We start from the raw sequence: 26300 nt of genomic DNA on the forward strand, positions 1-26300 counted from the left end.
AGGTAGGGGGGGATGGTAGGGGTGAAGGGTGAATGATAGGGGTGAAGGGTGAATGGTTGGGGAGGATGATAGGGGGGAGGGTGAAAGGTAGGGGTGGATGGTAGGGCTGAAGGGTGAATGATAGGGGAGGATGATAGGGGGGAGGGTGAAAGGTAGGGGTGGATGGTAGGGGTGAAGGGTGAATGATAGGGCTGAAGGGTGAATGATAGGGGAGGATGATAGGGGGGAGGGTGAAAGGTAGGGGTGGATGGTAGGGGTGAAGGGTGAATGATAGGGCTGAAGGGTGAATGATAGGGGAGGATGATAGGGGGGAGGGTGAAAGGTAGGGGTGGATGGTAGGGCTGAAGGGTGAATGATAGGGGAGGATGATAGGGGGGAGGGTGAAAGGTAGGGGTGAAGGGTGAATGATAGGGCTGAAGGGTGAAAGGTAGGGAGGAGGGTGAATGGTAGGGGGGATGATAGGGGGGAGGGTGAAAGGTAGGGGTGAAGGGTAAAAGGTAGGGGGCAGGGTAAATGATAGGGGTAAAGAGAATTGTTTGCTGTAATGTTTGTACAGGTGGTTGTGTGTCCTGACATTGACACTGTACAGAGAGCAGTGTGTGCAGAGTGCTGGCCCTTGTGGTGATGCCATTGGACCAATCAGCATGCGGCGTTGGTACAAGCTGAGTCCGGGCGGTCTTCACACTGCTTATGTCATGGGCACATGACCTTGTTAGCTTGAGTTTGACCTTGCTGCTGATTCTTGTGAGAATAGAAATCTGGTCAAAGGTTATGTCATGATATATATATTTTATAATGTTATTATTTGCATTTTAGAGGCACAGTCATAACTATTCATGTAATAAATAACCAGGTGATCATTATATTGGCATCAGGGAAAAAACAGTGATGTATGTTTAAGAACAAAAGTATAATAATTATATAAAAGTCATTTTTCATAACCAAGTTTGTTTTTCTTCAGAGGAGAGAGAAAGAGAAGAAAGAGAGTGGTGGAATGAAATGACACTCAAATATTAATTAGAAAATGAAAACCAACAGGCTGATTTGAACTAGTGTTTACCAAACACACTACCCCACTAGTTAGGTTTTGGTGGTGTTTAATTTCCATTGAATGACTGTAACAGTGAAGGGGTGGTGACATTTCAACAAACTGGGATGATAACATTTCAACAAACAATTACAGCGAAGGGGATGATAACATTTCAACAAACAATTACAGTGAAGGGGATGGTAACATTTCAACAAACAATTACAGTGAAGGGGATGGTAACATTACAACAAACAATTACAGTGAAAGTGATGGTAACATTACAACAATTACAGTGAAGGTGGTGGTAACATTACAACAATTACAGTGAAGGTGATGGTAACATTACAACAAACAATTACAGTGAAGGGGATGGTAACATTACAACAAACAATTACAGTGAAGGGGATGGTAACATTACAACAATTACAGTGAAGGTGGTGGTAACATTACAACAAACAATTACAGTGAAGGGGATGGTAACATTATAACAATTACAGTGAAGGGAATGGTAACATTACAACAATTACAGTGAAGGCGGTGGTAACATTACAACAAACAATTACAGTGAAGGGGATGGTAACATTACAACAAACAATTACAGTGAAGGGGATGGTAACATTATAACAATTACAGTGAAGGGGATGGTAACATTACAACAATTACAGCGAAGGGGATGGTAACATTACAACAAACAATTACAGTGAAGGGGATGGTAACATTATAACAATTACAGTGAAGGGGATGGTAACATTACAACAATTACAGCGAAGGGGATGGTAACATTACAACAATTACAGTGAAGGGGATGGTAACAACAAACAATTACTGTGAAGGGATGGTAACATTACAATAATTACAGTGAAGGGGATGGTAACATTACAACAATTACAGCGAAGGGGATGGTAACATTACAACAATTACAGTGAAGGGGATGGTAACAACAAACAATTACTGTGAAGAGGATGGTAACAACAAACAATTACTGTGAAGGGGATGGTAACATTACAATTACAGTGAAGGGGATGGTAACATTACAACAATTACAGTGAAGGGGATGGTAACAACAAACAATTACTGTGAAGAGGATGGTAACAACAAACAATTACTGTGAAGGGATGGTAACATTACAACAATTACAGTGAAGGGGATGGTAACATTACAATAATTACAGTGAAGGGGATAGTAACATTACAACAAACAATTACAGTGAAGGGGATAGTAACATTACAACAAACAATTACAGTGAAGGGGTGGTAACATTACAATAAAAAAATACAGTAAAAGGGGTGTTATCATTACAACAATTACAGTGACGGGGTGGTAACATTACAACAAACAATTACAGTTAAAGGGAGGGTAACCTTACAACAATTACAGTGATGGGGATGGTAACATTACAACAATCACAGTGATGGGAGTGGTAACATTACAATAAAGAATTACACTGAAGGGGAGGGTAACGTTATAACAATTACAGTGAAGGGGTGGTAATATTACAACAAACAATTACAGTGATGGGTTGGTATCGTTACAATTACAGTGAAGGGGGTGGTAACATTACAACATTTACAGTTTAGGGGGTGGTATCATTACAATTAAGGGGAGGGGTAAGATTACAGTAACTACAGTGAAGGGGGTGGTAACATTACAATTACAGTGAAGGGGGTTTAACATTCCAACAAAGTTAAGGGGAGGTAACATAACAATTACAGTGAAGGGGGTTGTAACATTACAAAAAACAATTACAGTAATGGGGTGGTAACATTACAACAATTACAGTGAAAGGGCAGTAACATTGCAATTACATTAATGAAGATGGTAATTTCACATCAATTACAGTGAAGAGGTGGTAACATTACAACAATTAGTGTGAAGGGGTGGTAAAATTACTACAATTACAGTGAAGAGGTGGCAAAATTACTACAATTACAGTGAAGGGGGTTGTAACATTTCAACAATGTGGACAGTAAAGGGGTGATACCATTACAATTACAGTGAAGGGGGTGGGCACATTACAACAATTAAGTGAAGGGGGTGGGCACATTACAACAATTAAGTGAAGGGGGTGGGAACATTACAACAATTACAGTGAAGGGGGTGGTAACATTACAGCAAAGACAATGAAAGGGTGTTAACATTACAACAGTTACAGTGATGGGGATGGTAACATTACAGCAATTACAGTGAAGGTAATGGTAACATTACAACAATGACAGTAAAGGGATGGTAACATTACAACAAATACAGTGATGGGGGTGGTAACATTACAACAATTACAGTGAAGGGGATGATAACATTACAACAATGACAGTAAAGGGATGGTAACATTACAACAATTACAGTGAAGGGAATGGTAACATTACAACAATACAGTGAAGGGGGTGGTAACATTACAACAATCACAGTGAAGGTGGTGGTAACATTACAACAATCACAGTGAAGGTGGTGGTAACATTACAACAATCACAGTGAAGGGGGTGGTAACATTACAACAATCACAGTGAAGGGGGTGGTAACATTACAACATTTACAGTGATGGGGGTGCTAACATAACAATAAACAATTACAGTGCACGTACTTCTAACTTGGCGCATGGAAAAATAATCCATGGCAACAGAAGGGTCGTCCCGTGGCAAAATTCTGTAAAAGAAATCCACTCTGATAGAAACAAAAAAATTTAAGTATTCACTCAAGGCCTGACGAGCGCACTGGGTAAAACTGCTGTTAGGCATCTGCCTAGCAGATGTGGTGTAGCGTATATGGATTTGCCCGAACACAGTGACTCCTCCTTGAGAAACTGAAAGTGGTTGGCAGCCTTTGTCCGTCAAGTGATAACACTGCTGCCAGCAGCTGTTGGCGTGTAGCGTTGTTATCACTGCTCGTGTCTTTGGCTGAAACCAGAGTATTGTCATTCCGTGTGAGGCGTGACGTCACGTGGTTCTGACACCCACCCCCCACCCCCCACAGGACTTGCTGACTGACCGTTTTTCTCCACAAGCACTGTGCCGGGACACTGCCCTGGAGTACCGTGACACTGTGCCGGGACACTGCCCTGGAGTACCGTGACACTGTGCCCTGGAGTACCGTGACACTGTGCCGTGACACTGTGCCCTGGAGTACCGGGACACTGTGCCCTGGAGTACCGGGACACTGTGTCCTGGAGTGCCGACAGTCAGCGGAGAGAAGAGAACCTCCGTGTGCCCCCCGCCCCCTGTGCCTCCAGCTGACTGAATGAGTTTCCCCACAGCAGGATCTTCAGCGTGGGCTGGGAAGACGTCACGATCCGCAGCCGGTACCGGAGGTCGTCAGAGGAGGGTGCTGAGTGGGGGTGTTCCTGGCCCAGGTGGTTGTAGCAGAGCTTGAGGAGTCTGATGCTGGTGTTCTTCTCCAGCACGTCCAGCAGCGTGGCCAGTCCCGTGTTGGTAACGCCACACATGTTGAGCGCCAGGCACTGCAGCACGGAGCTCCTCTCCAAGGCGGCAGCCATGCCCTGCACGCCCTCGTCCCCCAGGGGGTTGACGCTCAGGTCCACGCTCCGCAGCCCTCTGCTGCCCGCCACCATCTGGCACAGCGCCCCACAGGCCCCAGCCGTCACGTGGCAGTTCTCCAGGCTGACGTCACAAAGGGCGGACTCCGGGATGTGACGGGCCAGCGCCCCGATCCCCGCGTCCCCCAGGCTGTTCCTGCTGAGGTCCAGCTCCTGCAGGGTACGGTTCCGGCTAAGCCCTTCCGCCAGCACGGCTACGCCCTTCGCGGAGAAGTTGCTGCTTCGCAGCCTCAGCCTACGCAGCGTGGAGTTGGCTCTGAGCATGTCGCGGACCACTTCACACACCACGTCGCCCACGTTGAGGAAGCTGAGGTCCAGGTGGGTCAGAGTCCTGTTGGAGGTGAGGGCCGTCAGTACCTCGCGGAACCCCTCCGCCTCCATGCCGGTGGAGGACAGGTTGAGGGACTGTAGGCTGTGGCCGTGAGTCAGCACACTGGCCACGGCTGAGGCCCCCACCCCCTTGACCCAGTTCAGACGGAGGTCCAGTGACGTCAGAGAGCTGTTGTGACGTAGGGCGCCGCACAGAGCGGCCACGTCAGCGCTGCCCAGCTGGGTCTTCCCGATCCTCAGCTCCTGGATGGAGTCGTGCTGCCGGAGGACCTGGGCCAGGGCCAGAGCCCGGGGGCCGCTCAGAGCGTGCCCCGTCACACACACGTTGACCATCACCGGCCCCGCCACCTCCGCTGCCCCCCAAGGCTGACCGCCGGGGTCCGTGGCGCCGGGAGGCGCTGAGGGCGACGTCCTCCGGGCCCGGTCCAGCTCCACCACGGGCCTCAGGCTGACGCCGTCTGCCGCACGGAACCCCACCTCGAAAGACAGGATCTTCTCCTCCGCCAGCACCTGCCCCCCCTCCTCCCCCTCGCCCCCCTCCTCCTGACTCTCAGGGCCGGGCAGGTCGTGGATGACGCTGTCCACGTCCCGCATGGCCTCCAGCACCCCCACCACCTCCACCGGCCCCCCCTCCTCCCGCAGCACGGCCAGGAAGGCGGTGAAGAGGGCCAAGTCCCCGTTACCCACAACGTTCAGCACGTTCTCCACGATCAGCTGTCGGTCTGGGTGGCCGCTGAAGGCCTGCAGGTCCAGGGCGGACAGGACTCCGGCGTGGTGCAGGGGGAGGAGGAGGGGGAAGGGGTCCCAGCGCTGACACAGCACGTCCACCACGCTGTGCAGCATCACCTGGTGGCGGCGCTCCGCCTCCCGACCGGACCCTCGGGGCCTGGCCTTGGGGGGGTGTGCCGGCAGGCCGCGGGCCTTGGGCCGGTGAGGCAGGCTGTAGTAGATGGAAGACAGCGTGAGGGTGGAGGAGGGGCGAGGCGGGCGGGGCAAGGTGTCGGTGGGACTCGCCGCGTGCTGACGTGGCCCCTCTCCCCCCTCACCCCCTCTCCCTCTGACCTCCCCTGACCTCTCTCTCCTGTCAGGGGCCGTCACCGTGGATGTGGAGTCCGCGCGGTTTTGTCCCCTTGTCTGAAGGTCATGGCCGCCGCTGACTTGGTGGTGGTGGGTGGGGGTGATGGGGGGCGGGATGATCCTGTCGTTACCTGACAGCCCTGACTTGAGGGCCGCCCCAAAGGCTGAGTTGACGTAGATGGGCTCCTCCTCCTCCTCCCCCCTTCCTCTCCGCGCCACCTGCTGGAGGGGGAGTGAGGTGGGGGGCAGGGGGAACGGTGTGGGAGGCAGTGGGAACGGGGTGGGGGTGGGGGGCAGTGGGAACGGTGTGGGGGGCAGTGGGAACGGTGTGGGGGGCAGGTGGGGGCCTGGGGGCAGGTTGAGTGAGGAGGACCTGCAGAGGAAGAGGCGGGGCGGCTTGGGGGGCGGGGCCTTGAGGCTGGTGGTCCTGGTCAGCACGGCCTTGTCCACCACGTCCGGCAGACTGCCACTCGTCGCCCCTCCCCCTCCGTCCCCCTCACCCTCACCGGCCGGACGGAGATCAAGGTCACGAGGGCGGGTGATGTCAGCTGTGACGTGGGCACCGCTCTTGGCGGACCAGCGGCTCTTCCTGTCGGGACGGCGGGTGGACAGCTTCCGCCAGAACTTCCACGACGACCTGCGGGGGCCGTCCACATTGTCTGCAGTGCAAAGGGGGGAGGGGGGGGCACAGGTTTACAGACTCAAATGCATCATAGAGATGTCAGTCTTTCTTTGTCTGTCTGTCTGTCTGTCTGTCTGTCTCTCTCTTTCATAATTTAATCTGATGGCTATCCCGTAATGTTTACTGCTGTGTGTTCTTCGATACTCTTCATGACTATTTATTGCTGGTTATACCATGTTCACATTCCCCTTCACGTGGGGCCAAGGATTGAGGGAATCAACCATCTAAGTGAAGTAACAAGCAATGACACACAATGGCAGAGACATTGGCACACCGGACGGAGACACTAGAACAAGGTAGAGACACTGCCACACAATCACAGAGACACTGCCACACAATCACAGAGACATAGGGACACACAAGGCAGGGACAATGGCACACAGGGCAGAGGCATTGGCACACAGGACAGAGACATTGGCACAAGGTAGAGACACTGCCACACAAGGCAGGGACATTGGCACACAGGGCAGAGACATTGGCACACAGGACAGATGCATTGGCACACAGGACAGAGACATTGGCACAAGGTAGAGACACTGCTACAAAAGGCAGAGACATTGGCACAAGGTAGAGACACTGCCACACAAGGCAGGGACATTGCACACAAGGCAGGGACATTGGCACACAGGGCAGAGATATTGGCACACAAGGTAGAGACACTGCCACACAGGGCAGAGATATTGGCACACTAGGGCACAGGCATTGGCACACAGGACAGAGACATTGACATTGCTGACCGTAACGGAAACAGAGCAACAAGGGGTTTTGTGACGTCAGACAGGGTGCAGCGTGTCGCCAGCACCGCTCCCAAATGACGCAGTCCGCATCAAAACCAGTACTGACGACAAGAGACGGACTATGGACAAGTTCTGGGTCCTGCTGATTCCAGTGACAGGTCCTTTCTAGATTTACCTCACGGTGTCATCAGACACAATCGTAAACATCTGGAACTTCCAGACATGCTGCAGGAACCTGAAGTGAGTCTTGCTGACGACAATGACAGGACACACCTCTCCAGAGTCCAGCAAGTACTGCCCGTTCCAGGCTCCTCCCACAGTGGTCCACGAACCTGATGTTGTCGGAAAACCCTCCACATACACTGAACAGGTCTGAGTGTGTTCACGTGACTTCGTCATTCACAGTGCATCCTTGGCAGAACGACGGTTGTTTCATAACAAAGTTTTACTTCATTTCAGCTTCTTCTTTTTTCAGAGTTGAGCGCAGACATTTAACATTTTCAGTGAAGGAAGAGAGAGAAAAAGAAAACGAAAGAAAAGCTAAAAAGACAAAAATGACGCTTTCAGTTGTTTGCAGAAATAATTATTGTTCTTTTGCGGACATTCCAAGTTAGAAAAGACTGACACACTCAGTACTTTTTTTTATGAGCAGTAAGTTTTTGTTTTGTTTTTGTGGAAAGAAAAAATAAGAGTAATTACTAATGTTCGAATGTTGAGTTAAACACTGATGATTGCTTAACTGATTTCGGTTCTATTCTTTAATTCAAGACCATTTGTCAATTGTTTCAGATAATGTCAAAGTAACTGAAACTTAGTGACAGGGGTAGTTGGCAGGGGAAGTAACAACGAATGTCTAACAGATCGGAAGATCAGATTTTCACCAGCTTGTCAGGGGAAGTAACAACGAATGTCTAACAGATCGGAAGATCAGAGTTACACCAGCACAGACTGAACAAAACTGACACACTTACACCCTGCCAACCCGATACCATCTTGAGTCTCTCTCTCTTTCTCTCTGCCTCTCTCTCTCTCACATTCTCTCACTCTGCCTCTCTCTCTCATTCTCTCACTCTGCCTCTCTCTCTCACACACATTCTCTCTCTCTCTCTCTCTCTCTCTCTGCCTCACACACACACACTGACACACAAATTCTCTATCACACACACGCACACACACACATTCTCTCACATTCTCCAGCTATCACACACACACACACACACACACACACACACACACACATACACACTCACACGCACACACATACATACACACACACACACACCACACACACACACACACACACAGTATCGTCGAGTTGTTTTTGATACAATCTGCCGTGTGTGTACAGTCAGTTCCTGTTGTACTTGTGTGTGTGTGCTGAGTGATGTTTCCTGTGGGGCTTGTTGCTGGCTTTCTTGTCCTCCTTCTTCTTCGTTCGTTCTTTAGTTTAACGTCTTTTGACTTTAAGTGATATTAGACGAGGGTAGGAAAAAAATCGGGTGGGTGGAGGGGGAGGGGGGCATTACTGTGTACGCATGCGAGTAAGTGAAAGTGTGTGTGCGTCTGTGTGTGTGTCTGTGTGTTACATATTTCATAATTCATACAATGTAAGAAATTGTGTAAAATAAAGAGAAACATGCCCTTGGTAGAAAAATAAAGAGAAATAGGTCACATGTTCAACTTGACAGAAAATAAAGAGAAATAGGTCACGTGTTCGTTTTGGTAGAAAAATAAAGAGAAATAGGTCACATGTTCAACTTGACAGAAAGATAAAGGTCCCGTGTTCATTTTGGTAGAAAAAAAAAAGAGAAATAGGTCACGTGTTCATTTTGGTAGAAAAATAAAGAGAAATAGGTCACGTGGTCATTTTGGTAGAAAAATAAAGAGAAATAGGTCACGTGGGCATTTTGGTAGAAAAATAAAGAGAAATAGGTCACATATTCAACTTGACAGAAAAATAAAGAGAAGCAGTTACATGTTCATCTTGGTAGAAAAACAAAGAGAAATAAGTCACTTGTTCATCTTCTGCTTGCGGTGAAGTGGTGGCATAGCGGCAATGCACCTCATTAGGAACCGGTCAAGTGGTGGCATAGCGGCAATGCACCTCATTAGGAACTGGTGAAGTGGTGGCATAGCGGCAATGCACATCATTAGGAACCGGTCAAGTGGTGGCATAGCAGCAATGCACCTCATTAGGAACCGGTCAAGTGGTGGCATAGCGGCAATGCACCTCATTAGGAACTGGTGAAGTGGTGGCATAGCGGCAATGCACCTCATTAGGAACTGGTGAAGTGGTGGCATAGCAGCAATGCACCTCATTAGGAACCGAGTGTTCATGGGTTTGAATCCCATATGGACCTGGATTGTAATCCTTCCTTCACTACACTTTGACTGATGGTCTGGGTGGACCTGGATTGTAATCCTTCCTTCACTACACTTTGACTGGGTGCCAGTCTTCACAGACGATAAACCGAGGTCCTGTGTGCAGCATGCACTTTGCCGGCCTAAAAGAACAGAACAGGTTGAACATATTGAATGTTCTTCTGGAAATGAAAAGAGAAAGAAAACTCTGTGTGTGTGTGTGTGTGTGTGTGTGTGTGTGTGTGTAGATGCAGAATCTAGGGTCTTATCAATGTCTCCTGCATTGTCCAGATAGATAGATACTATTCATAACCAACCAACCAAACAACGAAAGGTTACAGGGTGTTAATCAGACAGATGTGTCACCATGCTTATGCTCATATGACGAGTCAGTTCGCTCCAACAACGTCACGGTTTAAGTGAACGAAGACATGAGCAACAAAGTATATTATCAAGAATAAAGGTAATGAAAAAAAGGCGACAGACTGACGGAGTGAGGTGGAGGGGTGGGGGGCAGAAATGTCTACCTGCAGCTGACGAATTCCTTCCCCTGGGCTCCATGTTTGTGGCACGATGTCTGACGTCACACACACACACACTGCTGTTCTGTTTCTGACGTCACACACACTGCCGGTCTGTCTGACGTCACACACACACACTGATGGTCTGTCTGACGTCACACACACTGCCGGTCAGTCTGACGTCACAATGCTGGTCTGTTTCTGACGTCACACACACTGCCGGTCTGTCTAACGTCACACACTTTGAATGGACCAGGGTGACTGTTGACACACCAGGCAGAATGGACCAGGGTGACTGTTGACACACCAGGCAGAATGGACCAGAGTAACTGTTGACACACCAGGCAGAATGGACCAGAGTGACTGTTGACACACCAGGCAGAATGGACCAGGTAGTGTGGGTGATGACAGACAGGGAAGGCTGAGCACTACCGTGTCCTGACAGTGTCTGGCGGCGTGCTGTGTGTTCTGACAGTCTCTGTGGCAGGAAGCCTGGCACTGAGCACACGGCGCGTGGCCACAAAACACAAGTTGACACAACACCTGTCACTCCTTCCCCTTGGCCACGCCCCCTGATCAGGTCAAGGTCACGCAACGACACTTGACACAGCCACGGGAACCGCAAAGGTTGATACGAAACGGTCTCCATACGTATCGTACACACACACACACACACACACACACACACACACACACACATCCTCGCAAGTAAGCATGAAGGCACACATACAACCACACAGAGGGATGAAAAAAAGAGAGGGGGAAGATAGAGCGAAGAGCTGGAGAGAACAGCCACTTACAGCATTCGAAACGTAACAATGAGAGAGAGAGAGAGAGAGAGAGAGAGAGAGAGAGAGAGAGAGAGAGAGAGAGAGAGATTTACATACACATATACATATTTCATGAAAGTGACCCATACATGTTGTGAGAGAGTGAGGACTCCAACAGTTGTGGAAGAGGGAGTGGAGAGAGGGGAGGGAGGGAGGGTGTGACAGAGGGAGGGAGGGGAGGGTGTGGCAGAGGGAGGGAGGGGAGGGTGTGACAGACGGGGGGATGGAGGGATGGAGGGGAGGGTGTGACAGAGGGAGAGAGGGAGGGGAGGGTGTGACAGACGGGGGTAGGGAGGGGAGGGTGTGACAGAGGGAGGGAGGGAGGGAGGGGAGGGTGTGACGGAGGGAGAGGAGGGTGTGACAGACGGGCGTAGGGATGGATGGAGGGGAGGGTGTGACAGAGGGAGGGAGGGATGGAGGGGAGGGTGTGACGGAGGAAGGGTGGCAGGGGAGGGTGTGACGGAGAGAGGGATGGAGGGGAGGGGGTGAAGGAGGGAGAGAGGGAGGGGAGGGTGTGAGAGGGAGGGAGGGGAGGGTGTGAAGGAGAGAGGGAGGGGAGGGTGTGAAGAAGGGAGAGAGGGAGGGGAGGATGTGAAGAAGGGAGAGAGGGAGGGGAGGGTGTGAAGGAGGGAGAGAGGGAGGGGAGGGTGTGACAGAGGGAGGGAGGGATGGGTGTGACAGAGGGAGGGAGGGAGGGTGTGACAGAGGGAGGGAGGGATGGAGGGGAGGGTGTGACAGAGGGATGGAGGGGAGGGTGTGACGGAGGAAGGGTGGCAGGGGAGGGTGTGACGGAGAGAGGGAGGGAGGGGAGGGAGGGAGGGTGTGACAGAGGGAGGGAGGGGAGTGTGTGACAAAGGGAGGGGAGTGTGTGACGGAGGGAGAGAGGGAGGGGAGTGTGTGACAAAGGTAGGGGAGGGTGTGACAGAGGGCGAGAGGGAGGGCAGGGTGTGACAAAGGGAGGGTGTGACAGAGGGCGAGGAGGGTGTGACAGAGGGCGAGAGGGAGGGCAAGGTGTGACAAAGGGAGGGTGTGACAGAGGGGGGGCAGGGTGTGACAAAGGGAGGGTGTGACAGAGGGGGGGCAGGGTGTGACAGAGGGGGGGGGGCAGGGTGTGACAGGGGAGGGAGGGTGTGACAGAGGAGGGCAGGGTGTGACAAAGGGAGGGAGGGAGGGTGTGACAGAGGGAGGGACGGAGGGTGTGACAGAGGGAGGGTGTGACAGAGGGAGGGTGTGACAGAGGGCGAGAGGGAGGGCAGGGCGTGACAAAGGGAGGGTGTGACAGAGGGAGGGAGGGTGTGACAAAGGGAGGGTGTGACAGAGGGGGGGCAGGTGTGACAGAGGGGGGAGGGTGTGACAGAGGGGGGGAGGGTGTGACAAAGGGAGGGTGTGACAGAGGGAGGGAGGGTGTGACAAAGGGAGGGTGTGACAGAGGGCGAGGAGGGTGTGACAGAGGGGGGCAGGGTGTGACAGAGGGGGGAGGGTGTGACAGAGGGGGGGTGTGACAGAGGGGGGAGGGTGTGACAAAGGGAGGGTGTGACAGAGGGGGGGGGGAGGGTGTGACAGAGGGGGGGGAGGGTGTGACAGAGGAGGGCAGGGTGTGACAGAGGGGGGAGGGTGTGACAGAGGGGGGAGGGTGTGACAGAGGGGGAGGGTGTGACAAAGGGAGGGTGTGACAGGGGGGGGGGGGGCAGGGTGTGACAGGGGGGGGGGAGGGTGTGACAGAGGAGGGCAGGGTGTGACAGAGGGGGGCAGGGTGTGACAAAGGGAGGGAGGGAGGGTGTGACAGAGGGAGGGAGAGTGTGACAGAGGAAGGGTGTGACAGAGGGCGAGAGGGAGGGCAGGGTGTGACAAAGGGAGGGTGTGACAGAGGGCGAGGAGTGTGACAGAGGGAGGGTGTGACAGAGGGAGGGTGTGACAGAGGGAGGGGGGTGACAGAGGGAGGGTGTGACAGAGGGCGAGAGGGAGGGCAGGGTGTGACAGAGGGAGGGGAGGGTGTGACAGAGGGAGGGAGGGTGTGACAGAGATATGGAGGGAGGGAGGGGAGGGTGTGACAGAGATATGGAGGGAGGGAAGGGAGGGTGTGACAGAGGGGAGGGGGGGGGTCTGAGTAATGTCTTTCAAGAGCGACACTTGGCACTCCGGCAAAAGACATGACGTCACTGTACAAAGCACCAATGAAGGGCCTCAACTCGGGGGCTGTGCAGTGCAGCTCTGTGTGTGTCTGCCTGCCTCTCTCTCTCTGTCTTCCTATGTATGGGACTGGATTGGATCTCTCTCTCTCTCTCCCTCTCTCTCTGTATGTCTCTGCAGCCTCACTTGCAGCACGAGTCGTCAGCTCAGCTCTATGATCACAGAAGCACATGCCATTGTATTCAGCGTCGGTGTGTGTGCGTCTGTGTCTGTATTCATCTCTCTGTGTACCTGTATGTCTTTGCATGTGTGGTGAGAGAGAGAGAGAGAGAGAGAGAGAGAGAGAGAGAGAGAGAGAGAGAGAGAGAGAGATATTCAATCCAGTCCCCAAATCACAAAATGCACCTACAAGCTCATCCGGAAACCAATTGCCGAACACTTGTTCCTGTAGCGTTGTCAAGTTGAATGGCTGCTTTCGCCATTAGCTAAAACGTTTAGAGAACTGAGTACTGCAAAGAGCGTTGGGCAAAAGCATCACACACACACACACACACACACACACACACACACACACACACACACAGAGGCCTGTGACACTTGACCTTTCCCACAGCCGACCCTTCCCGCCACCAGGCCTGTGAGGTCCAATAGCCCGTCAGGGCCATTAGCCTGGCCAGTCGGGGCCGTGTCTTCAGGGCCGTGTCTTCAGGGCCATGTCATGTCTTCAGGGCCAGTCGGGGCCGTGTCTTCAGGGCCGTGTCATGTCTTCAGGACCATGTCATGTCTTCAGGGCCATGTCATGTCTTCAGGGCCGTGTCTTCAGGGCCATGTCATGTCTTCAGGACCATGTCTTCAGGGCCATGTCATGTCTTCAGGGCCGTGTCTTCAGGGCCATGTCATGTCTTCAGGGCCGTGTCATGTCTTCAGGGCCATGTCATGTCTTCAGGGCCGTGTCTTCAGGGTCATATCATGTCTTCAGGGCCGTGTCTTCAGGGCCATATCATGTCTTCATGACCATGTCTTCAGGGCCATGTCATGTCTTCAGGACCATATCATGTCTTCATGACCATGTCTTCAGGGCCGTGTCATGTCTTCAGGGCCATATCATGTCTTCAGGACCATGTCTTCAGGGCCGTGTCATGTCTTCAGGGCCATATCATGTCTTCAGGACCATGTCTTCAGGGCCATGTCATGTCTTCAGGGCCATATCATGTCTTCATGACCATGTCTTCAGGGCCGTGTCTTCAGGGCCATATCATGTCTTCATGACCATGTCTTCAGGACCATGTCTTCAGGGCCGTGTCATGTCTTCAGCGCCATGTCTTCAGGGCCATGTCACGTCTTCAGGGCCGTGTCTTCAGGGCCGTGTCTTCAGGGCCATATCATGTCTTCATGACCATGTCTTCAGGGCCATGTCATGTCTTCAGGACCATGTCTTCAGGGCCATGTCATGTCTTCAGGGCCGTGTCATGTCTTCAGGGCCATGTCATGTCTTCAGGGCCGTGTCTTCAGGGTCATATCATGTCTTCAGGGCCGTGTCTTCAGGGCCATATCATGTCTTCATGACCATGTCTTCAGGGCCATGTCATGTCTTCAGGACCATATCATGTCTTCATGACCATGTCTTCAGGGCCGTGTCATGTCTTCAGGGCCATATCATGTCTTCAGGACCATGTCTTCAGGGCCATGTCATGTCTTCAGGGCCATATCATGTCTTCATGACCATGTCTTCAGGGCCGTGTCTTCAGGGCCATATCATGTCTTCATGACCATGTCTTCAGGACCATGTCTTCAGGGCCGTGTCATGTCTTCAGCGCCATGTCTTCAGGGCCATGTCACGTCTTCAGGGCCGTGTCTTCAGGGCCGTGTCTTCAGGGCCATGTCATGTCTTCAGGACCATGTCTTCAGGACCATGTCATGTCTTCAGGGCCGTGTCATGTCTTCAGCGCCATGTCTTCAGGGCCATGTCACGTCTTCAGGGCCATGTCATGTCTTCAGCGCCATGTCTTCAGGGCCATATCATGTCTTCATGACCATGTCTTCAGGGCCGTGTCTTCAGGGCCATATCATGTCTTCATGACCATGTCTTCAGGGCCATGTCATGTCTTCAGGACCATGTCATGTCTTCAGGGCCGTGTCATGTCTTCAGGGCCGTGTCATGTCTTCAGCGCCATGTCTTCAGGGCCATGTCACGTCTTCAGGGCCGTGTCATGTCTTCAGGACCATGTCATGTCTTCAGGGCCGTGTCTTCAGGGCCGTGTCATGTCTTCAGGGCCGTGTCATGTCTTCAGGGCCGTGTCATGTCTTCAGGGCCATGTCATGTCTTCAGCGCCATGTCTTCAGGGCCATGTCATGTCTTCAGCACCATGTCTTCAGGGCCATGTCATGTCTTCAGGACCATGTCATGTCTTCAGGGCCATGTCATGTCTTCAGGGCCATGTCATGTCTCCAGGGCCGTTTCTTCAGGGCCATGTCATGTCTTCAGGGCCATGTCATGTCTTCAGGGCCGTGTCATGTCTTCAGGGCCGTGTCATGTCTTCAGGGCCATGTCGTGTCTTCATGACCATGTCTTCAGGGCCATGTCACGTCTTCAGGGCCGTGTCTTCAGGGCCATGTCATGTCTTCAGGGCCGTGTCATGTCTTCAGGGCCGTGTCATGTCTTCAGGACCATGTCTTCAGGGCCGTGTCATGTCTTCAGGACCGTGTCATGTCTTCAGGACCATGTCTTCAGGACCGTGTCATGCCTTCAGGACCATGTCTTCAGGGCCGTGTCATGTCTTCAGGGCCATGTCATGTCTTCAGGGCCATGTCATGTCTTCAGGGCCGTGTCATGTCTTCAGGGCCATGTCATGTCTTCAGGGCCGTGTCATGTCTTCAGGGCCGTGTCTTCAGGGCCATTTCATGTCTTCAGGGCCATTTCATGTCTTCAGGACCGTGTCTTCAGGACCATGTCTTCAGGGCCATGTCCTCAGGGCCATTTCATGTCTTCAGGACCGTGTCTTCAGGACCATGTCTTCAGGGCCATTTCATGTCTTCAGGACCGTGTCTTCAGGACCATGTCTTCATGGCCATGTCTTCAGGGCCATTTCATGTCTTCAGGACCATGTCTTCAGGGCCATGTCTTTAGGGCCATTTCATGTCTTCAGGACCGTGTCTTCAGGACCATGTCTTCAGGACCATGTTTTCAGGGCCATGTTTTCAGGGCCAATCATGGCCAGTCAGGACCATGTATTCAGGGCCATCAGTGCCATGTATTCAAGGCAATCAGGGCCATGTATTCAGGGCCAATCAGTGCCATGTATTCAGGGCCAATCAGTGCCGTGTATTCAGGGCCAATAAGTGCCATGTCTTCAGGGCCAATCAGTGCCGTGTATTCAGGGCCAATCAGTGCCATGTATTCAGTGCCATGTCTTTAGGGCCATGTCTTTAGGGCAATCAGTGCCATGTCTTCAGGGCCAATCAGTGCCATGTCTTCAGGGCCAATCAGTGCCGTGTATTCAGGGCCAATCAGTGCCATGTCTTCAGGGCCAATCAGTGCCGTGTATTCAGGGCCAATCAGTGCCATGTATTCAGTGCCATGTCTTTAGGGCCATGTCTTTAGGGCAATCAGTGCCATGTCTTCAGGGCCAATCAGTGCCATGTCTTCAGGGCAATCAGTGCCATGTCTTCAGGGCAATCAGGGCCATGTCTTCACGGCCAATCAGTGCTATGTCTTCAGGGCAATTAGGGCCATGTCTTCAGGGACAATCAGGGCCATGTCTTCAGGGCAATCAGGGCCATGTCTTCAGGGCCAAGCAGTGCTATGTCTTCAGGGCAATCAGGGCCATGTCTTCAGGGCAATCATGGCTATGTAGTCAGGGCAATCATGGCCATGTCTTCAGGGCCATGTCTTCAGGGCAATCAGGGCCATGTATTCAGGGCAATTAGTGCCATGTCTTCAGGGCAATCATGGCCATGTCTTCAGGGCCATGTAGTCAGGGCAATCATGGCCATGTCTTCAGGGCCATGTATTCAGGGCAATCAGGGCCATGTCTTCAGGACAATCAGGGCGATGTATTCAGGGCAATCATGGCCATGTGTTCAGGGCAATTAGTGCCATGTCTTCAGGGCAATCAGTGCCATGTGTTCAGGGCCATGTATTCATGGCAATCAGGGCCATGTGTTCAGGGCAATCATGGCCATGTGTTCAGGGGAATTAGTGCCATGTCTTCAGGGCCATGTATTCAGGGACAATCAGGGCCGTGCCTTGAGGGCCATGTCTTCAGGGCAATCATGGCCATGTCTTCAAGGCCATGTCTTCAGGGCAATCATGGCCATGTCTTCAGGGCAATCATGGCCATGTCTTCAAGGCAATCATGGCTATGTCTTCAGGGCCATGTCTTCAGAGCAATCAGTGCCATGTCTTCAGGGCCATGTTTTCAGAGCAATCAGTGCCATGTCTTCAGGGCCATGTTTTCAGAGCAATCAGTGCCATGTCTTCAGGGCCATGTTTTCAGGGCAATCAGTGCCATGTATTCAGGACCATTCAGGGCCGTGTTTTCAGGGCCATGTCTTCAGGGCAATCATGGCCATGTCTTCAAGGCAATCATGGCCATGTCTTCAGGGCCATGTCTTCCGTTCATGATCTGTGTCCGTCTGTTCATGATCTGTTCATGATCCGTGTCTGTTCATGATCTCTACTGACCCCTCCCGTCATCTCCCCTACCCTCCCCCGCCCCCCCCTCGGGTGCCCCCCTCCCCCTCCCCCCCCCCCCCCCCCCCTCCCCCCCGCACTCCCCCCTACTCGCACCCTCGAGATTATGGAAAGAAAGAAAGAAAGGCGAAAAGAATGTATTGACCACAGTCGCGAGACCACCATTGCCCTTGGCAGTGGTGCCAAGCAGACCTACTTGTTGGCTGTACACGTGAGTGTGTCGTTGTGATGTCAAGTGGCCCTCTGTGACTCAAGTGCAGCAACATCTATAGACACTGTTCCCATGGAAACGATAGACAGTAACATGTATATACACTGGAAACGGCAAAGCCATTAGCATGCTGGGAATGGAACCATAAGAATTTAACAACGATGTTGTGGGGGGCAGCGAGAGGGAGAGAGAGAGAGAAAAGTAGACATAGAGGAGAGAGAGAGGCAGAGGAAGAGAGAGAGAGAGAGAGAGAGAGAGAGAGAGAGAGGCAGACAGAGAGGAGAGAGGCAGACTGAGAGGAGAGAGAGAGGCAGAGGGGAGAGAGAGACAGAGTGGCAGACAGAAAGAGAGAGGCAGACGGAGAGGAGAGGCAGAGGGGAGAGAGAGGGGGGGGAGACAGTGGGGAGAGAGAGAGGGGCAGAGAGGAGAGAGAGAGAGGCAGACAGAGGAGAGAGAGAGAGAGGCAGACAGAGGAGAGAGAGAGGGGGGGGGGCAGACAGAGGGGAGAGAGAGAGAGAGGCAGACAGGAGAAAGAGAGGCGGACAGAGAGAGAGAGAGAGAGAGAGAGAGAGAGAGAGAGAGAGGCAGACAGAGGGGAGAGAGAGAGAGAGGCAGAGGAGAGAGGCAGACAGAGAGGAGAGAGAGAAAGAGAGGCGGACAGAGAGAGAGAGGCAGACAGAGGGGAGAGAGAGAGAGGCAGAGGAGAGAGGCAGACAGAGAGGAGAGAGAGAGACAATGACAATGACAAATGTTTTATTGAGGGTAAAATGGATAAGCTGGAAGCTTCTTTACACCATGCCCTCACACACGCATACACACACATACACACATTGTAATAAATGAAATAAGTATGAATAATAAATGACATAGAACAAACCAAATAGATAATAATAGTTACATAAATGGATGAATCAAAGACTACAATTACGGAAACATGAAAATCATACAAAACACTGCCACATGAAAATCTTCAAACACACACGTGTGTGCACACACAGGCATCATACACATAATCTCGAACACACAAGTACACAGAGATACACACGCATACTTACACTCGCCGATTTTCCTTGCTTACACACTGTTGAGAACAATTAATCAAAGTACGTTGGCTTACTAGGATCTCATCATATGCTTTGATTTTGCTGGTACTAATTACATTTGTTGCATCAGATATTTTTGATACGATTTTTGGAAAGATGCTACAGCAGATCTATTTCTAAGATACTCGGGGATTTCATTCCACAGTTTACCACCAGAATAAGTAAGAGAGGACATGAAAAGGTTAGTTCTGGGACGAGGGGTAAAAATGGTACTCTTGCTACGAATGATTCTTTCCGTTAATTTCCTATAAAGATAGGGCGGTGCAAAGTTCTTCATAATTTTGAACATAAAAACACCCTTGTTAAAGCGACATTTAAGATGAAAGGGGAGAATATTTAGTTCAACATATTCATTTGCTTGAATAGAAGATTTAAGGAGGATGAGTTTAAGGGAACGTCTGTATTTACTTTCAAGAGGTTTTAAGCAATTTTTACTAGAGAGAGAGAGAGACAGAGGCAGACAGAGAGGAGAGAGAGAGAGAGAGAGAGAGAGAGAGGCAGGGGAGAGAGAGAGAGGGGGGCAGACAGAGGGGAGAGAGATAGGCAGAGAGGAGAGAGAGAGAGAGGCTGAGGGGAGAGAGAGAGGGGCAGACAGAGGGGAGAGAGAGAGGGGGGGCAGACAGAGAGGAGAGAGAAAGAGAGGCGGACATAGAAGAGAGAAAGAGGCGGACATAGAGGAGATAGAGAGAGGAGAGAGAGAGGCAGAGAGGAGACAGAGAGAGGAGAGAGAGAGGCAGACAGACGGGACAGAGAGAGAGAGAGGGGGGGGGGGGCAGACAGAGAGGAGAGAGAAAGAGAGGCGGACAGAGAGGAGAGACAGAGGCGGACATAGAAGAGAGAGAGAGGCGGACAGAGGGGAGAGAGAGAGAGAGGCAGACAGAGAGAGAGAGAGAGAGAGAGAGAGAGAGAGAGAGAGGCGGACAGAGGGGAGAGAGAGAGAGAGAGAGAGAGGCAAAGAGGAGAGAGAGGAGAGAGAGAGGCAGACAGAGGGGACAGAGAGAGAGAGGCAGACAGAGAGGACAGAGATAGAGAGAGAGAGAGGCAGACAGAGAGGAGAGAGAGAGGGGAGAGAGAGAGAGAGGCAGACAGAGGGGAGAGAGAGAGAGGCGGACAGAGGGGAGAGAGAGAGCGAGGCGGACAGAGGGGAGAGAGAGAGAGAGAGGCGGAGAGGGGGACAGAGCAGAGAGAGGCAGAGAGGAGAGAGAGGCAGACAGAGAGGAGAGAGAGAGAGGCAGAGAGGAGAGAGAGAGGCAGACAGAGAGGAGAGAGAGAGAGAGGCAGACAGAGAGGAGAGAGAGGCAGAGAGGAGAGAGAGAGGCAGACAGAGGAGAGAGAGAGAGAGAGAGGCAGACAGAGAGGAGAGAGAGAGAGGCAGACAGAGAGGAGAGAGAGAGAGGCAGAGAGGAGAGAGAGAGAGAGAGAGAGAGAGAGAGAGGCAGACAGAGAGGAGAGAGAGAGAGAGGCAGACAGAGAGGAGAGAGAGAGAGAGGAGAGAGAAAGAGAGAGGCGGACAGAGAGGAGAGAGAGAGAGAGGCAGACAGAGAGAGAGAGGCAGACAGAGAGGAGAGAGAGAGAGAGAGAGAGAGAGAGAGAGAGACAGACAGACAGACAGACAGACAGACAGACAGAGACGACACAGAGAGAGAGGCAGACAGAGAGGAGAGAGAGAGAGAGAGATAGGCAGACAGAGAGGAGAGAGAGCGAGGCAGACAGAGAGGAGAGAGAGGCAGAGAGGAGAGAGAGAGGCAGACAGAGAGGAGAGAGAGAGAGAGAGAGGCAGACAGAGAGGAGAGAGAGAGAGGCAGAGAGGAGAGAGAGAGGCAGACAGAGAGGAGACAGAGAGAGGAGAGAGAAAGAGAGAGGCGGGCAGAGAGGAGAGAGAGAGAGAGGCAGACAGAGAGAGAGAGGCAGACAGAGAGGAGAGAGAGAGAGAGAGAGAGAGAGAGAGAGAGACAGACAGACAGACAGACAGACAGACAGAGACGACACAGAGAGAGAGGCAGACAGAGAGGAGAGAGAGAGAGGCAGAGTGGAGAGAGAGGCAGACAGAGACGACAGAGAGAGAGAGAGAGAGAGAGAGAGAGAGAGAGAGACAGAGACAGAGACATAGAGAGACAGAGGCGGACAGAGGGGAGAGAGCAGAGAGAGGCAGACAGACAGGAGAGAGAGGCAGACAGAGAGAGACAGGCAGACAGAGAGGACACAGAGAGAGAGGGGCAGACAGAGGGGAGAGAGAGAGGCGGACAGAGGGGAGAGAGAGAGGCAGACAGAGGGGAGAGAGAGAGGCGGACAGAGGGGAGAGAGAGAGGCAGACAGAGGGGAGAGAGAGAGGCGGACAGAGGGGAGAGAGAGAGAGAGAGGCAGACAGAGGGGAGAGGGAGAGAGAGAGGCAGACAGAGGGGAGAGAGAGAGGCGGACAGAGGGGAGAGAGAGAGGCAGACAGAGGGGAGAGAGAGAGGCGGACAGAGGGGAGAGAGAGAGAGAGAGGCAGACAGAGGGGAGAGAGAGAGGCGGACAGAGGGGAGAGAGAGAGGCGGACAGAGGGGAGAGAGAGAGAGAGAGAGGCAGACAGAGGGGAGAGAGAGAGGCGGACAGAGGGGAGAGAGAGAGAGGCAGACAGAGGGGAGAGAGAGAGGCAGACAGAGGGGAGAGAGAGAGGCGGACAGAGGGGAGAGGGAGAGAGAGAGGCGGACAGAGGGGAGAGAGAGAGGCAGACAGAGGGGAGAGAGAGAGAGGCAGACAGAGGGGAGAGAGAGAGGCGGACAGAGGGGAGAGGGAGAGAGAGAGGCGGACAGAGGGGAGAGAGAGAGGCGGACAGAGGGGAGAGGGAGAGAGAGAGGGAGACAGAGGGGAGAGAGAGAGGCGGACAGAGGGAAGAGGGAGAGAGAGAGGCAGACAGAGGGGAGAGAGAGAGACGGACAGAGGGGAGAGGGAGAGAGAGAGGCAGACAGAGGGGAGAGAGAGAGGCGGACAGAGGGGAGAGGGAGAGAGAGAGGCAGACAGAGGGGAGAGAGAGAGGCGGACAGAGGGGAGAGGGAGAGAGAGAGGCAGACAGAGGGGAGAGAGAGAGGCGGACAGAGGGGAGAGGGAGAGAGAGAGAGGCAGACAGAGGGGAGAGAGAGAGGCGGACAGAGAGGAGAGAGACTGAGACAGACAGACAGAGGGAAAGAGAGAGGCAAACAGAGAGAGACAGAGGAAGAGAAAGGGGCAAACAGAGAGACAGAGCGAGACAGACAGAGAGGGAGAGAGATACAGACAGAGAGAGACAGACAGACAGAAGGAGAGAGAGGGGCAGACAGAGAACGCACCAACCTGCAGACAGAGACCAGACGAACTCCTGTCCCATCCTGCGCCCACACTGAGTGCTCCCCACACCCCACACCCTGTCTTCCCCCACACCCCTCACCCCCCACACCCTCTCCACAGAGGCAGCACATCGCACCACGGCTGACCGCCATGGGCCAGGTCCCCGATGCACGTGCAGTGATGGTGGTGAGGTGGGCACCAGCGGGAAAAGAGAGGTGAAGGCAGGGATGGGGTGGTGTGGACCGTCGATGAGCGCTGACCCAGAACAGCCCTGTGGAGGAGGGGACACAGCTGACCCAGAACAGCCCTGTGGAGGAGGGGACACAGCTGACCCAGAACAACTCTGGGGGTGAACGTGGCGGATAGAACTTCTGTGGGCGGACAATGGCGAACGATCCCGGCTGTCCTGTTGGGGCGGATCCAGGGCAACACAACTCATAGCGGGCTGCTGCTTGGGTTTGGTCTTCACTAGAGAGTCGTGTAGAGGACTAGCCTTCATCACATGGTCTTGTAAAGGACTGACCCTCATCAGAGAGACTTGTATAGGACTGACATTCGTCAGAGGGTCTTGTGAAGGTCTGACGTTCACCAGAGGGTCTTGTGAAGATCTGGGCAAGCTCGGTGTTGTGATCAATGGCGGAGACACTTCAGGAAACTCTGGTGCACAAGTGCAGAAAGCTGAGGTTGGTGGAGCTGGATTGGCGTGGCTGGCAGAGACTGGGCAGGATTCAGACTCTGAAGGTAAAGCTGTGGTACCAGTAGAAGGGTGATGTGGAGGGGGGAAAGAGTTCAGTGCTGATGGTAAAGGAGTGGCACATGGAGACGTGTGTTGTGGAGGGGGGAGAGTGGAGGTGTGTTGTGGAGGGGGGAGAGTGGAGGTGTGTTGTGGAGGGGGGAGAGTGTGTTGTGGAGGGGGGGGAGTGGAGGTGTGCTGTGGAGGTGGGAGAGTGGAGGTGTGTTGTGGATGGGGGAGAGTGGAGGTGTGTTGTGGAGGGGGGAGAGGGGCCAGTGCTGAAGGCTGAGGTGTGGATTTCCTGGAGCTGGGTGATGGCCATGTTGACTGCCGGAAACTGACAGCTTCCCCAGAGGGCGCTGATGTGCAAGAGAACAAATTGCCCATATCCAGAGTCACTGCCCTTGGTTACACACGTGTCAAAAAAAACTGTTCTTCTTCCCCACTTGTGACGCATATGTTCAGGTTAGCTGGAGATTCAGAACAACAGTCTGCAGCCTCCCCACTGGTCTGAGAAGAGTTTAGTCTTCCTAAGGCCTGAAGAACAATTAACAGTCTTCCTATAGGCCTGAAGAACAGTTTACAGTCTTCCAACAGACCTGAAGAACAATTTACAGTCTTCCCACTGGCCTGAAGAACAATTTACAGTCTTCCCACTGGCCTGAAGAAATGTCTTCCTACAGGCCTGAAGAACAGTTTACAGTCTTCCTACAGGCTTGAAGAACAATTAACAGTCTTCCTACAGGCCTGAAGAACAGTTTACAGTCTTCCTACAGGCCTGAAGAACACTTTACAGTCGTCCAACAGACCTGAAGAACAATTTACAGTCTTCCCACTGGCCTGAAGAAATGTCTTCAAACAGGCCTGAAGAACAGTTTAGTCTTCCTACATGCCTGAAGAACACTTTACAGTCTTCCTACTGGCCTGAAGAACAGTTTACAGTCTTCCAACAGGCCTGAAGAATAATTAAGTCTTCCTACAGGCCTGAAGAACAGTTTACAGTCTTCCTACAGGCCTGAAGAACAGTTTAGTCTTCTAACAGACCTGAAGAACAATTTACAGTCTTCCCACTGGCCTGAAGAAATGTCTTCCAACAGGCCTGAAGAACAGTTTACAGTCTTCCCACTGGCCTGAAGAAATGTCTTCCCACTGGTCTGAGAACAGTCTAGTCTTCCTACTGGCCCGAAGAACAATTATTTACAGTCTTCCTACTGGCCCAAAGAACAGTTTCAGTCTTCCTTCTGGCCCGAAGAACAGTTTATAGTCTTCCTACTGGCCCGAAGAACAGTTTACAGTCTTCCTAAGGCCTGAATAGCAGTTTACAGTCTTCCCACTGGCCTGAAGAACAGTTTACAGTCTTCCGACTGGCCTGAAGTACAGTTTACGGTCTTCCCGCCATCTTGAAGAACAATGGACATTTTCCCCACTGGGAAAACCGTCTGTGTGACAGACGCCATGGATTCCGTGTGATCGTCGTGTGGTCCCTGCATGGCACACCACAACATGGTCACTATCAGACACACCCTCTCAAAAATATACACAGACGTATTTTCACAAAGACCAATACATTTTTATTTCAACAACAACAGAAGCAAACCTTTGCTGTTTGCGCTAATATCCCGTCAGCTAGTTTACTTACACCACAACACCAGTATCAACAAGGACAAAACTCATGGAACACAGCTACAGCTAAGTAAAAGACACCCGCCAAACAACTTCAGAGAAAAAAGAACAATCATGCATACGCACTGCTGTTCACTTCAAACGTGCCTGTCTTTCACAAAGCAAAGAAAACATTCCAGATCCCTTGCTAGAAACCAAACAACTAACCAAATAAACACATTTCACTCAAACTCACCAGGTAACATGAGGTAAAGTCCAGACTACACTGCAGTGATCCCTCAGGAAATACCCTCCACAAATGGAGTTTCTGGCCAGTGTAGTTTCCCTGCAGTCACCGATGTCAGAACGACTATCAACACGTGAGTCCATGTCACTCACAACCCATCTTCAACACTGTTGGCTTCTGACCTATGCCGGTGACCTATTCAACAGACATGATTGCCTCAGAACACGTGACTGGGTCCAGCAGTGTGGATTGGGGTGGGGTGGGGGAGAGTAGGGAGGGAGGGGGGGACACATGCAGACTGTCTGCAGAACTGTCTCTGGGGTGGGAGGGGGGAGGGGGTGTATATGTCAGTGGAAATGTCAGGGGAAGGACCCGGCTTTACTTCTCGTGAGAACTGGATGGGGTGCTGTCACCATGTTGATAGTATGTGTGTGTGTGTGTGTGTGTGTGTGAATTGCTGAAAAAAACCAACTCTGGGAAGAGCAGTGTCTATATCAGAATGACATCCATGAGAATGGAGACTATCAGGTCACGTGACTCGGCAATGTTGGTCCCAGGTGAGACGTAACATTGTGACCGTGGCACGGGACAAGGGACAGAACCTCCGTCAGCCACCACACAGCCTTTGGATACAGTCCCTTGTCAGCAATGTGCCAGTGACCACAATTCATTCGTGCTGTGTGTCAGTGTTCCCACAACCATACCATATCTAAATCAGGGAGGTGCTTTGGGTGTGAGTGTACCCATAGCCATACCACTTATGCAGCTTGAAGTACATGCTGTGATTGCCAGTGCACCCATAACCATATTCTGTATAACAAGGATGCTTTGGGTGTGAGTGTACTCTCAGCCAAACCACTTGTGCAGCTACATTGTCAAATGTACCCATACCATTTCAAAATCAAGGTGCTTGGAGTGCGAGCGTACCTAAAGTTTCGGTGCGAGTGTACCTACAGCCATACGTATTGTTCAGCTTGAAGTATGTTCAGTGAGTGTCAGTGTACACAATCACACTATAGTTTCAGTTTCACTTTCTCAAGGAGGCGTCACTGCGTTCGGACAAATCCATACACGCTACACCACATCTGTTGAGCAGATGCCTGACCAGCAGCATAACCCAACGCGCTTAGTCAGGCCTTGAGTGCATGCTTACATATTTG

General features: G+C 52.1%; 1 protein-coding gene across 2 annotated transcripts; it reads right to left on the minus strand.

Moving 5' to 3' along the window:
* Positions 1–1083: 1083 nt before the first annotated feature.
* On the minus strand, positions 1084–22626 carry LOC143299803 (uncharacterized). 2 transcript variants are annotated; one of them, XM_076613251.1, is made up of 2 exons: positions 22565–22626; positions 1084–6643 (listed from the first exon to the last, which is right to left on the minus strand). In XM_076613251.1, the coding sequence occupies exons 1-2, from the start codon at positions 22596–22598 to the stop codon at positions 4203–4205; spliced, it is 2475 nt and encodes an 824-aa protein (XP_076469366.1). In that variant the 5' UTR covers positions 22599–22626; the 3' UTR covers positions 1084–4202. The 2 variants fall into 2 exon arrangements, with proteins under 2 accessions (XP_076469366.1, XP_076469365.1); XM_076613250.1 differs by lacking the exon at positions 22565–22626 and adding an exon at positions 10292–10788.
* Positions 22627–26300: the final 3674 nt, after the last annotated feature.

The sequence above is a fragment of the Babylonia areolata genome, chromosome 25 (assembly GCF_041734735.1).
Source record: "Babylonia areolata isolate BAREFJ2019XMU chromosome 25, ASM4173473v1, whole genome shotgun sequence".
Taxonomy (NCBI): domain Eukaryota; kingdom Metazoa; phylum Mollusca; class Gastropoda; order Neogastropoda; family Buccinidae; genus Babylonia; species Babylonia areolata.